Source organism: Helobdella robusta (assembly GCF_000326865.2).
Source record: "Helobdella robusta unplaced genomic scaffold HELROscaffold_1, whole genome shotgun sequence".
Classification (NCBI taxonomy): Eukaryota; Metazoa; Annelida; class Clitellata; order Rhynchobdellida; family Glossiphoniidae; genus Helobdella; species Helobdella robusta.
The window spans coordinates 5380692-5395699 of NW_008703570.1; the positions used below are offsets into that span (position 1 = coordinate 5380692).

Below are 15008 nucleotides of genomic sequence, written 5' to 3' on the forward strand. Positions count from 1 at the left end.
CTAACAATCTGCGGAAATTGTTATGAAATGAACATTGAAGATGTTTGCAAAGATTGTGAAAATCCGTGAGATTATAACAAAAATGATTAAACTATTTAAACTTACTCCGAAACAAATTATGGTAAATACGAAGAGGTAAAATTTTGTTTCCATCTTCAACGTGGAATGTTATTGCGTAAGGTGAATGTTAGAAACTCAACCTAACAAAAGAAACTCTTCGGAAGTTTTTGCCAAGTTATACTGCATGCCTATAATTCACATAAAGTCAATATAAAGCTCAAATGTTATCATAAATGTTTACATATATAATATACCTATTCATTTATATACATATAAATATATATATATACATATATATGTGTGTGTGCGTGTTAATATATTAATTTATCTATGACAATATTTATATATGAATATATTTACATATATAGTATTGTATGAATTCTACCGAATTCGGTATAATTCATACAATACTGTATAAAATATGGTCTCCTTCCAACATTTAGAGTATATATATATATATATATATATATACATATATATATATATATACATATATATATGTGTATATATATATATATGTATATATATATGTGTATATATATATATGTGTGTATATATATATATATATATATATATATGTGTTATAATTTATTTTTATTTCAATATGCTATATTTAAATTAATAGCAATAAAATGAATAATATTAAACATTTTATAAATTTAGTTAATAAAACTAAAAAATAAATTACAATATATTATTAGAAAAATAGAGAAATTAAAATTAACAAATAATATTATAGCGATAGAGATTAATGAGAATTGTATATATTATCTATGTATACATATATGATGCAATATTTGTCTAAGAGGTTCAAAAAAAGATGTTCAAAAGCCTCTGGAGCACATTTGAAATATGATGAATCAAATTTGGTTTCAAATTTGCTGTTAGTCCCAACTACGAGTCTCTTTATAGGCTCTCCTAATGTTGCTGTCTCTGGACCAACAGTTTGGAAAATCTGCCTGCTTTTCTCAGAAATCCGGACCTAAATCTGCATGATTTCAAGAAGAAACAGAGAATCTATTTATCCTCATTATAAGGCATTAAGAATGAATTCTTTTTGTTTAGTTGTATTGTATATGTATAAATATATAACGTGTTCATGTTGTATATGTATATATATATATATATATATATATAATTTAATAGTCATTTATTTATACATGTACATGTATATATGTTTTTACAATATTCTATAAATTCTACCGAATGTTTGGCGTTAATATGTTTGTAGTTCGTTTTTTCAATTTTTCTCACTAAAGTTTTTTGTTCAACGTTTAGTTAATTAAAATTCAAAATAAACTTATTTTCCGAATTCATGCTGCAAATAAGGCCATATTTTGATTCCGAATGAATCATCATCAGTGCTTTCTGCTGTTTATATAGGGAAATATTGACTTTGTCAAAGTGAACTTAGATGGAGATTGACTTTGCCAAAATGAACTTAGATGGAAATTAGGTGTCAGGTTTCTTTATTGGCTGGTCATCTTCTTTGGTCTCCTTTGGTCTCCAATAAAGAAACCTGACACCTAATTTCCATCTAAGTTCATTTTGGCAAAGTCAATCTCCATCTAAGTTCACTTTGACAAAGTCAATATTTCCCTAAATAAACAGCAGAAAGCACTGATGATGATTCATTCGAAATCGAAATATGGCCTTATTTGCAGCATGAATTCGGAAAATAAGTTTATTTTGAATTTTAATCAACTAAACGTTGAACAAAAAACTTTAGTGAGAAAAATTGAAAAAACGAACTACAAACATATTAACGCCAAACATTCGGTAGAATTTATAGAATATTGTAAAAATTATGGTCTATTACCAACATGTATATATGTATGTATGTACGTATGTATGTATATATATATTTATTTATATGTATTTGCATATATTTTATTTCATGCTTATAATGATAAAGATAGATATTTAAATGTCTATAGTGCACGCTACGCTCTAGCTAGGCAAGAATGTGTAGCTTAGACTTGGCTTGACACGTCAGACGTCACACATAAACACTCATAGCTACACATACACACATGCAAACACACGCGCGCACACGTACACACGCACAACTCCAAAAGTGTGTCACTTGCGAGAAAGTATGCGCTTGTGGTGAGCTGGAATTAAAATTTTTTAATTTAATTTTTTGGATCTTTCCAGCTCTCAACTTCCTACAAACAAAGCACATAATCAAATAGAATAACATAACGGCCAAAAATTATTTTTTTAAAATGAAAAATAGACACAGTTTGTTTGTGGGTCTATAGCTTTGACTGAAATTTATATATTTTGGCACCATTATACAAAAAACTACTCAATTAATTCTAAATTTAGCCACATCAGGTTTTGAGAGACAGCATGAGACCAGTGTTGGATAAAACCATAATTTTTCACGCCGCATAAAGTGATCTCCACAATTCTCTTAAATCTCTTATATTAAAAGTTTATAGTTTTATACTTATTGTAAGAGGATTTCATGTTAAATCGTTTTCAAAAGTATTTAAAATAACAAAATCACCTGTTAGTAATTTTTCCTTTTTTGAATTTTTCAAATCACACTTAAATCTACAAACACTTATATAATCTATTTTCAAAAAACCCGAGAAACATATTTTTACAGTTGTAAACTTTCAATATTTGATTTTCTACAAATTTTGAAAAAATTGATCGAATTAACGCTGAAAATTAGAGCAGTAATTTTCCATCTTGACGCTCCAACAGGATTTTGATATCGGGTGTCAGTAATAAGAAAACAAAACGTAAGTTAATAAAACTAGAAACATCTTCTCATGCTGGTTTTTTCACTATCTGCAATTGGATTGACAAAATATTGATAGAAAATAACTTCTTAACTAAAAACAACGTATACGAATTTTGTATATGTTATTATTATTATTGGTAGTAGTATTAGTTATTGGTAGTAGTAGCAGTAGTAGAGGCAGTAATAGTAGCTGTAGTAGTAGTTGTTGTAGTAGTTGTTGTAGTAGTTGTTGTTGTTGAAGTAACAGTAGCAATAGTAGTAATAACAGTGGTGGTAAAATTAGTAGCATGTACTATTACAATAATATTTACAATACAATATTTTATTTTCTCCTCAATATGATACAACATAATGATAAAAAGGCAGGATGATTATGGTAAAGTCCATTGAGGAACTCATCCAGCACAACCAGCTGGAACATAAATTGTCAAAATTCTTCAAAATGTCAATCAAAAATTAAATAAACATTTGTTCTTAAGAAAGACAAAAAGAAAGCGACTAATGAAAATTAACTGGAAAAAATTAAATGTCAAATTTGCTTGTTCCAAATTATAACATTTAAATGAAAAATGTAAATTTACACTCTCTCACTCATCCATACGCATTCACACACATCCATACTCACTCACACATCTATACTTACACACACACACATCCATACTCACTTACATCCATACTCACACATAAAAAAAGAATTGAAAATTAAATTATTTAAATTTAAAACTATGATTTTATTTGTTTTTGGTTTATTTTTTATTTTGATTTAAATTCATGTCAGAACAGAATAGGTGATTATGGTGTTCATTTCAAATTGACTTAAATCTGTTCGACAAAAATTGGCGACCTTTTTTATCCTTATCACTCAATTTATAACAAATTTCGGTATTCAATTAAACAGGTAATTTTATGCAAAATTTGACTTAATTTTGTTGATTTAGATGACTGAAATAGGTTTCAGTCCAAATTTTTACAAATTCATATAAAAATTGTGTATATTTTAGCTTTAACCATAACAAAACATTCGGTTGTGCAGGGGCTCAAGTTCCTAAACTAAACTACCCCTTGCCTTCGCTTCTGATTTCAAATCATTTCACAGAATTATAAATTTTGATCTTAATTTTAAAGTCATTTATTGAAGAATGAATTTTTATTCTGATTAAAAATTAAAAAATATTTTACCTAACACTATGTGTTCGTGCGGTTTGTAAGTGCGATCACGATTTTTGTATTTGCATTTCTATTATCGTGTCCTGAAAGGTATTTAAATAGTTTCGCAGTAATCATTTTATTTATAAACGATGCTGACTACAACGTCAATCGGCTTATGTACAACAATGAAGAGCAGAACAATGATTTGGCAGCTGAGTTGAATCCAGCAATACAAGTCGTGCAAGTTAAATGTGTCCGCTATTTATTACACTAGTGCACAGCATAACGTATAGGTAGGTGAGTCTATCATTTATTTGTATTAATAACATGCATGCATCGATATTTAACGTTCTTTGTAAGCCCCAATCTTACAGTCACGTTCTCGTACATTTCTTCAAAAATGTTTTAAATGTTTGATTACCACGATCTTATAGTAGTGAAATTAATAGGAACAAATTGTTAAATAAATGATTAAAGCACAAAAGCTCCTACACAAACACACACTTATCTTTTTAATATTTTTAATATACATTTATTTTCTTTGGACCAAATGTTCTTTGCTTTGTATGTAATTTCACTTTCTCTTTTCTGTTTTTCCGGTTGATAATAAACAAGTCAAGAACGTTGCTAAGTTTATTTCTCTTCTTTTAATGTCTTTCAATATTATATCAATTAATTAAACAATCTACGTGGCAAGAAATTTAACAGTATTTGTCTTTCTCTGTCTGACTATCTCTCTCCTTCTATTTCTTTCTTTCAGAAGTTCTTAATGCATGGCATCTATATAAAATTAAATATATTTAATGGTATAATAAAGTTGATTATAAAAGACTTGATTAGCTTGATCATCACCGATCGTCATTCGTCAATCATTTTGGGCTTAACGCGCTATATCATTTCTATTTCGTTCTATTCAATTATATTCAAATGAAAATAAAAATGATATATTTAAAAAAAAACTCAACAGATAAAAATTTTCGATTCCACAAACAAAACTTCGTTCAAACGCTCATGTCATCTTTTTGAGCATTTTCTGAAAACAATGTTTCAATCATTTATAAGTTATAATTTATGACTGGAATGCTGGAACGCTTGAAACTAAGATGAATGTAGAGATGCTGTAAGGAAGGTGTAATGTAATGTGAAGGGCAGGTTGAAACTGTTAAAGTTCTTTTTGCAGGGCAACCAACCTTACACTTTATAACATAATGGTGTCCTGCATATAATTACACGCACCATAAATGCATTTTTAAAAACTTTTCCGTTTAATAATATTGCCATACTATTAATATTCGTTCTTTGTAGTTTTTCCATTTGTAAACTTTCGAATTTAGTTTCACATCAAAAAATTGAATCAGTAATCAGTTAAACACTATTTAGCTGTAAGAATATAAGTACGGTATGTATTTTAAAATGTTAACATTTTGTTTAATATGGCAATCTGCGATATATAAACAAATCGACAAAAACAATATTGACATCAGGTCTGTGTAAGAAATTATGCATATTGTAAATATTTAGAAGATTGGTTATATATTTAACCAAATGTTTCATGTGTAAACAAATGATAGAAATAGAAGTAATTAAAGACAAATGAGGAACTTTGATGATTATCATCTGTTTTTTTTCAATTTAAACGAATTTTCAAATCTGTCTGAAAACCAGAGAAAGTATACAAACTAGACGGCTTTGTTTTACCTTACACGATCGTTGGTTAATTTCAGCTTGTGAGTTTTGATAAATTGTAGCCATACTTTATCATAAGCTTGTGATTTAGCTTTGGTTTTAATTTTTTTCTTCGTGATAATTTCATGCTATAGGGTTTTTTGTTATGCATTTATTTTTTTTAGAATAATAAATTGTTATATAAAATTTTTTTTGAAAATTTACAATTACATAGTTTCAACATAAATGAAAAGCATAATGAAATTTCAACTTTGACTCATCCAATAAATACTTCAAATTTTTGTCGATGCATATTATTTGAAGGAAATTAAATAGAAGCCAATGGAACGTCGAAAGGTTTGTCGACGGGGAATGTGGCAGAGTATGAGATGACCACTGGTTTTATTGGCCGATCGTTGGAATCGATCGGATTGTTTTCGATCTGCTTCACTACGTCCCAACCTGAAAGCACTTTGCCAAAAACGACGTGCTTGTTGTCCAGCCAGGGTGTGAGAACCGTGTTAATATAGATCTGACAGCCGTTCGTGTTTGGCCCTTTGAAAAAAATATTTTTTATATTATTATATACAAATGTTAGTATTTAAAAACTATGAAGCAAATAAGTTTATAAACTTGCGTAAAATTTTTTGTATATTTGTAGTGCAGAATTTTCAAATTTGAACGTTAAGTTGAAAATGAAAATTAAGTCTTACCGGCGTTAGCCATCCCGAGCCAGCCGATGTAATTTTTGAGAATGAAGTTCTCATCATTAAAGTTTGACCCGTTGTTGTAGATGCTCTTTACTCCGTAACCATTGCCATTGACAACATCTCCACCTACGTTCGCGCGAAATCAATTCATAATTTACATATTGTTTGACATATAAAACCGTCGTGAATTATAATAATATAAATTAAAATAATGAAACCAAATAGTCTAACCCTGTATCATGAAATTCTTGATGACTCTGTGAAAGGTGGAGTTCATATAACCCACTCCACCCGGTAACTTGCCGTCACAGAGGGCTGCAAAGTTGGCTACCGTCAGAGGGCAAGTCTCATTCATTAAGCCGAAGACTATCCTCCCAACATATTCATCTCCAATTCTGATATCGAAAAGGGCTTTCAAGCCGACAGTACCTGGGCCAGCCTGCATTAATTAATTAATTACATTTTATAAATCAATCGATTATTTTGTCTGAACATTTAAAAAAATAACTTAAAAACATAAGATATAATTACAAAAGCCGAGGAAATATTAATTGCAACAAGCAGTATCAAGCAAAGCTTATTCATTTTTTATTAAAACTTTCGTAAAGAAATTGGTTTGGTCTATCTTGGGCGATCAATCAGTTAGAATGAGAAACTTGCAAAGCCGTTAGACAGCAAAATTCTATTTATGTATCTTTCTGCTTTTTCGTATATTACTGAAATGTGTTTGAGAGAGAGAGAGAGAGAGGTAGAGAGAGATGAGAAATAGAAAGAAAAGAGAACAAGAGAAGAAATTCTATACAGTAGAATAATAGATTAAAAGGTAGGTGAATAAATCAACCACAACTAAGCAAAGAATAAAATAATCACAGCAGAGCAACCTTCGGGACTGGAATCACGATTACTGCGTTTGATTTGAACATTCATTAGTATTTTAAATTTATTTAACTAGCAGACAAAATAATTTCTATGTTTCGTCTCGGGGTATTAATATATAAGAGTGTCTAAATTTACCAAATAAATAAAAAAAGATTAATTTGAAAACATTTCTAAATTATAAGCAAAAATCGTTAAATTAATGCAAAAGGCAACATTTTTGAATTCACTTTAACATATTGTATAGAAGTATTTTATTGGTCACTCTTTGTTTTATGACATAAAAAAATTTATTTTTTATGCACCATAAATTTCTGTAATTTATTTTTGTTCTACGTTTTCTAGATTTTACGTGTTAGGTACAAAACTCTGAGCCTATCAGTTTGATTGTTGCATGGTATCTCAATGAGATTAAGTACATTTCAATTTACATTCTTAAACAGCGTAAAAAACTGGTCATTTGTTATAACTCCATTTTCTCTACATATCCAATTTTCATTCAAATTATCATTCAGACTTTCAATTTGACCTTAGTCACGTGGTACTGAGTTTTGCGTCTTGTTTTTATTTAGTTTATTTCAAAAGAATAAAATGTCGTTTTTACATGTAAGCATTTTGTATGGCTCTTAATGTATTTAGTTTGTTTATATTAATTTTATTCTAAACGTGTGGTGTGCTTGTTTATGAATTGTAATTTAGAGCAACGCTTTGGAAACCCATTATATATATACATTTAAGTTAATATATATATATATATATATATATATATATATATATATATATATTTCTTCAAAGACACAAAAAGTAAACAAAAAGATACTTGTAATAGTGCCTTCACTAAAAATTGTAAAAATTGTGAAAATTGCCTAAACAGTAAATAATGTGGCGCGAACTGACGTTCCTATGTCTCCATCAAATTATACCCCTCTAACTAAAAGAATAATAGTAATGTCAAAAAAATAATAATTAATAAATTATCTATATAAAACAAAGTGTTAAATTAAAATAACACCAAATAAATCAAATTACATCTATTAAACTTTAGAAGTACGTGCATGAAGACACACAAATGAATGCATATAGAAGGGTTAATTAAGTAATCAATTTACGACTGTCTAGATACAGATATATACGTACACGTATATACATATACACATACATGCACACACACATACGTATTTGAAAAAATAAATTTACGTACATATATACATGAGAGCATACAAAATTTACACCAACAAAATAATTCATGTGAACAGCAAAACAAATGAAAAACGACAAAAATGCCTCCGATCTTTATCAAACATATGTCTTTACAAACGAACCTTAAACAAATCAACATCACCAGCTATCACAACATCAACAATCAAGCTATTCCATGTATCCAACACACTGTTCAAAAATTTAAATATTCCATTATTCTTTTTAAAATTATGAGTAGACAACTTAAATGGATGCCCCTTGTTCGTTCGTCGTAAGGTCTCTTCTATAACAGAAAAGCAGGCAGAATGATCCCAATCTCTTGTTACGTTGTAAACCAAAATGAGGTCACTCATGAGACTTCTGTACCTAAGTGTAGGTAGGGTGAGAAATCCCAATCTCCGTTCATAATTAATTCCAAGACAATTTTTAACCACCTTAGTAGCCCTCTTCTGAACACGTTCGATGTATTCTATAACCCCCAGTGACCATGAAGACCATACACACGTCTTTGACCTGACTAAAGATCGTAAAGTGTAACAAAAAATTTTTAGTTGAATTTTTGAATCTTGTTTAAATATCATAGCATCATCGGCACTCGTATAAAGGCCAATCCCAGAATCAAAAATATCATTCAATAAATAACAAACAACACAGGACCCATAACACTTCCCTGTGCTTCCATTCACCCTAGCCATAAAAGTTCTTTTCTTAAGATAATCCGAAATCCATTCAACAATATGCCCATTCACACCGTAGTCAGAAAGTTTCTTGATCAAACTAGTGTGAAGGACTACATCAAAAGCCTTCACAAAATCAGTATAAATCACACAAATTTCGTCACCTCCATCAATTGCCACACTCCAGTCATCCACCATTTTTAACAACTGCATTACAGCAGAATTTTTAGGCTTAAAACTATACTGTCTTCTATCAAACAGATCATTATTAATCAAATATCCTATTAATTCATCCTTAATAACTGATTCCATCACTGCAATAAGCACAACATAGTGATGCAGGTCTGTAGTTAGTTACATTAGTGACATCACCCTTTTAAGCACAGGCCCAATCAAGCTATGTTTCCAATCATTTGGAACAGAATGCAACTCTAGTGACAGATTAAATAACCTACATAAAAATTGTGCAATGACATCCTTACATTCAAACAACACCCTACTAAACAAATTATCCGGACCCGAAGATTTATACTTATTTAAACTTTTCAACTTAATTTGGCCTTCATCAACAGGAATATATACACCATCCAAAGAAAAATCAATAAAATGTCTAACAAATAAATTTGCCTTATCATAAACTTTCATAACGTTACCCATGCAATCTGTATTATGAAGTGCATCAATATGCCACTGTATATACATACATATACATTACATATATATATATATATATATAATTTTTTACTTTTTTATATTTATACACATATAAATTTATTTATTTATGTATGTGTGTATTGTTTGAGTGTTTTGGCTGATAACAAGGGCAGTTTTTTAATGACCAATAAAATTAACAAATGCAACGTTTGGAAGTTTTGTACATTTTGAAACTACACTAAAATTTAATTTACTCAAATTAAATCATGCCTTTTGATGCTAAGCACAGTTTAAAGAATATTGTGAAATATCGTGACAGTTGAATAGTTTAAAGAATATTGTGAAACTAATTAACGATACAATTTGTTATATATGATCGATTTTTATATAAGTATAGAATAACGTAACATGGAAGCAGCACTGCGTTTGACAGGACTGCATTAAGAAGAGTAAGGAAAAAACTGTATTTTATTGCAGTATAATGTACCATTTCATTATAAATATTTATTTTTGTTTTTAAAATATACATATTTCAATAAGAAACACATTTTTATTTTTAAATGAGAAATTTTGTACAAAATAAAGTCTATTTAATTAATTTCAATTTTAAAAGTGTACTAGATAAAATAAATTGTAATTTATTTCTTCAAAAATATGTCCCGATAGGAACTGGGAATGGTTCCTTCGGATGGAAGGTTCCAGAGCCAACTATTGTGGCCGGCACCAACGGCACACCCTTGTCGTCCAACGGCAGGCTCGCAATTTTGTCCACGACGTCGAGACCAGAGAGGACCTTGCCGAAGACGACGTATATGTTGTTGAGGAAGGTGTTCTGTGCCAAGTTTATGAAGAACTGACATCCATTTGTGTTTGCACCTGATGTTGCATGTATGGTGGAAGTTAATATACGCAGTGTACAATCAAGAAATAAGGTGTTTATATATATATATATATATATATATATATATATATAAGGTGTTTATATATATATATATATATATAAGATGTTTATATATATATAAGGTGTTTATATATATATACATAAATATATAAATAAATATATATATATATATATTTCTTTATTTATATATTGGATTAAGACTGTCAGAAATGCAATTATTGATGAAAATCACAGCATGTTCGGCGTTAGTTAATTTTCTGTTTAATTTTTCGATTTTTATAACGGTTGATCGTAAATCATTTTCAAGTTTCTTGAGTTTAAAACCAAAATTTTTGTTTGTTTTATGCATGATAGAACAAAAAAGTTTTTTCCAGTATTCCTATACCATCTTCGGTGTTGGAAATGACACGTTGTTTATTTGTCCAGATGCCGAAATATATATATGTTATATACTGTGTCTCTATTCTACTTTGTTGATTCCTTGTTTGTTCAAAGTGAATACCTAACGCTCATTTAATTAGTTTTACAGACTTCAACTTCGTTTTGTATAACACTTTTAAGTGTTTTCATTATCGATGATTCCTTAGTTTCTAAACTTATTGGTAGGAAGAATTCCAATTGCCCGTTGTTGAATATTTATTATCGGATGTCTTTGTTCTATGAGTAGGTATTGATTCGTCCAGTCGTAAATTATAATGGTTGTTATTGTAGTTTAAGATTTCAACATTGTGGTCCAAGATTCATTTATAATTTTAAAAAATTTTTGGATTATATTTGAGTTAATTTGTTTTTTTTACCTCGATTGGCCATTCCGATGAAACCTCTGTCGTTTGAGAAATAAAAATTTTCATCGGGGAAATCTTCGCCTCCGTTGAAGATGCTGGTTGATCCCGACCCATTGTTGAACAGAATGTCGCCACCTACGAGTTTTTTGTCAATCTTGTGTCATTTCGAGATTAAAAAAATATTTCAACGCAACCACAAACCTTGAATGGCCATATTTGTATAAACTCTGTTAAATATTGTTCCGCTGTAGCCTTTGTTGTTATGGTTGCTGGCAAAAGTTGCAAAGTTGAGAACTGTGATGGGGGTCGTATCTCCAAGCAAGCCAACCACTATCCTGCCCCAGTATTCATTGCCAATGGCAACATCAAAATACGCTTTCTGAGTTATCAGGGAATTATTGCAACTTGCCTGTGTGGGCCACACGTGTAGTAATTAGGTTGTCATTTCGGAAATCAATGCGATGTATAAAATCATTGTATTATTTTAAGAGAACAACTAACTCAATTGTTCACTCAATCAGTTTACTCACCCATGTCAATTGAAATGCCGTTGGTAAGAAGAGGGAAATTAAAACAATTTTGTTCATCATCATAATCAAACTCTTTTAATCTCAAATAAATGCTAATATGTTGAAAACCAGAAATTGATAAAATCAAACATTGAAACAAACATTAGCCATCTAGCAAATACTCCTAACATTTGTTATAATATACTCAAGTCGTGATCTTCAGACGAGCAGTACAATAGAAAACAATTCACATTCGTATCGTTGATATGTTGTCAAATGAGCAGAGCTTTGTTTAATCTGTTGGACTGTCTGTTGATCACAACAATCTATGCATCGATGCACTGAAAGAATGACGCTATAGGACGTATAACAAAAATAAAGTAGAGAATATTTTAGAATATTCCAAACATCAAATCATCATCTATCATACTTCAACTTGAACCTAATATTACAGTTTGTCCACGCTTCTTCGGAATCTCGAAAATGTGGCTGTGTACTAGTTCATAAGTTTCAGTTGAAAGAGTTTTTAAAGTGACGAATTTACCCCACGGATACCCCACACTTGAACACACACGAACAGATCACACACTTACACACACAAACACAAACACACTCTAATTCTTAAAAACTTGTAAACGGCTTGTTGCCTATCAGCTCGTCAGATATTTGAACGGAAATAAAAATCATCATTATGCCATAATCATTTATCAGTCGACAGAGACTGCGTTATTGAAAGCATTTTACGACATCTGAGAAGCAGTTGAAAAAATTAACTCAGATCTACACGGATTTTTCGATGCTTTTGACACCGTTGATCATATTATGTTGTATGTTGAAACGATTTTCAACCTCCTAGGGTATCATTATCAACGACTCTGCATTGAATTGGTTTCAGTCAAATTTATCAGAGAGAAACAAACTTGAAGCTGTAGCGTCTGAATCGGCTACATCGAAATTGCAAGTTGATTGAGCCAATCTTCCATTCCAAACAACTCATTTCAGGATGAAAATATTTTCACACGTTTCAGCAGATTTAGATTTCAAGGCCGGTTGATTTAAAATCTACTACAGGTGAAGTTTTTAAAAGCCGTTCATAACGTTGCCTAACAAAATGAAAAAATTAGAGGTATGCCATCGGCTTTAACTGTTCTTTAACTTGAAAAAATGTTGGTCGGTATTTGTTTAAATTATAAAACATTAGATGTCATTGAGTACCAGAAAATAATTAAAAACTGTAATGTATAGTCAAACACTTATGTCTTGACCTTTAGACAGCCAATGAAAATTCTTACTTGATATGTTGTACTTATAACAATTAGGCTTGCGATTGCAGCTATGGACCTAAAAAATATTAAACCCGTGGCTCACCTTTATTGCGTTATTTAATGTCATTTGAAAATGAAAAATAAAATACATTTTATCTTTTGCCACGTGCCTTTTAAAACAACTCATGGGCATATTACACAGGTTTAACGAGCGGATGCATGTCATCTAATCTTACGTGATAAATATTCAGAACGCTATGACGCACTGAATTTGAAGTTCATCTTTTTTTAAATTTTTAACAAGTAAAGCTCATTTAAGATTGGAGTTACATAATCAAGTTTCAGGTTTTCGGTAAAGTTTGGCAGCAAAATTCTGGGTTGACTGGAGCAAAGCAATTAATTTGTCAGGAAATTTAAAATATAATTTGTTACAATAATTCGGTCAGGGAATTTTAAAGTACTGAAGTAAGGTTGCAAATGCAGATCTATTCAAACGAGGTGAATCATGCTTGAGACTGATAACATCCTAATGTGTCCTTTCATGAAGAGCCAGATATCTAACCAAACATCTAAATATAACGCTGTCGTTGCCTATTACATGCTTCAAGTTTCAGTGTATAGACCTGGTTCTTTGACTCTCAATAAAAATTTTGAGTGAATTTGGCCTTTATTTTGTCTAATATGAGCACTAAGTTTTGATCTTGGATGACTCTTTAGTATTTTTTCAGCTCGTTACGCATAAATAATGATGGTAACACAGTTGATATTTTTTGACAAACTCGCCGTCATCTGCGTTTTCTACTTTTGTATCTCTTTTGTTTATTTCTGATCATTCGTTGGTCAATTGCGCATTTAGTTTGGATGGTAGCACTAATTACATTATTAATCTTTTTAAGACTCATTGTATCCCTGTTGAAAAAAGCATCTCAATTTTTTATTATATCAGGTATGTTCGTTTTTCCACTCTTTTGGGAACTCTCTTTGTTGGTGATGGCTTTTTTTGATGAATTGTATGATTTATACATAAAAGTATTGAATGAAATGTAATGATTTGGTTCTAATGGTTTTGTTTACCAATGGTCAATAAGATTGCTTAATTTGATGACGAGTGTTTTATGACTAGGCAGTCCGTCAGGTGTGCTTGCAATTCAACCGAAAAACGCCGTAGAATGAATGACCCAAGGTCAATCTGGAAATGTGAATTGCATGTTCTTCACAACCTGTATTAGCCAAGTTCAAAACAATTATGATATAATCATGTTTCAATTAATAAAACAAATGCTATGTTGCTCTGGAAGTCGCTAAACTATTTTATTAATTGAAACATGATTATATCAGAATTGTTTTGAACTTGGCTAATACAGAGCGTGAAGAAAAATAGTTTAACAAAAAAAAATGTCAGGCAAAAAGGATGAGTTAGTGAAGTAAATTCTAAAAAAGTTTAGAAACAGAAATCGGTCTGGTAATGTGGCTTAAGGTCCTTTGATATTATTTAAAAATAATTTGATGTTATTTAATAATAAAGTTTATACCGTTTGTGCAGCTGCTTCTGAATTTCAGGAGTTTAAATTTGATAGCTTTGCATTTTATGTAAACTAGTTGTGCTCACTACTTAGGAAATTTGTCGCAAAATCACCTAAAAAAATAATATTTTGTTAGAGTCGTTTGTAAGTGTTTAAAATAAAAAACCTCTTTGTTTGTTTTTAATATAATTGTTTATTAAAGAAACGTTAATTGAAATATTAGAAGACACGTCAGTCGACAAAAAGCGAAAAGCATACACGTGCAAGTTAGTCAAG

The 15008-nt window shown here is 30.1% G+C and overlaps 2 protein-coding genes across 2 annotated transcripts; both read right to left on the reverse strand.

The window, feature by feature from the left end:
- Positions 1 to 5816: 5816 nt before the first annotated feature.
- HELRODRAFT_93262 (hypothetical protein) lies at positions 5817 to 7050 on the reverse strand. The gene is made up of 4 exons (XM_009010894.1): positions 6874 to 7050; positions 6574 to 6781; positions 6346 to 6468; positions 5817 to 6187 (listed from the first exon to the last, which is right to left on the reverse strand). Exons 1-4 carry the CDS (start codon positions 6925 to 6927, stop codon positions 5961 to 5963), a joined length of 612 nt encoding a protein of 203 aa, XP_009009142.1. The 5' UTR covers positions 6928 to 7050; the 3' UTR covers positions 5817 to 5960.
- Positions 7051 to 9955: 2905 nt separating this feature from the next.
- Positions 9956 to 12108, reverse strand: HELRODRAFT_184823 (hypothetical protein). Its single transcript, XM_009010895.1, has 5 exons — positions 11966 to 12108; positions 11637 to 11844; positions 11448 to 11570; positions 10067 to 10625; positions 9956 to 10036 (listed from the first exon to the last, which is right to left on the reverse strand). The coding sequence occupies exons 1-4, from the start codon at positions 12026 to 12028 to the stop codon at positions 10396 to 10398; spliced, it is 624 nt and encodes a 207-aa protein (XP_009009143.1). The 5' UTR covers positions 12029 to 12108; the 3' UTR covers positions 9956 to 10036; positions 10067 to 10395.
- Positions 12109 to 15008: the final 2900 nt, after the last annotated feature.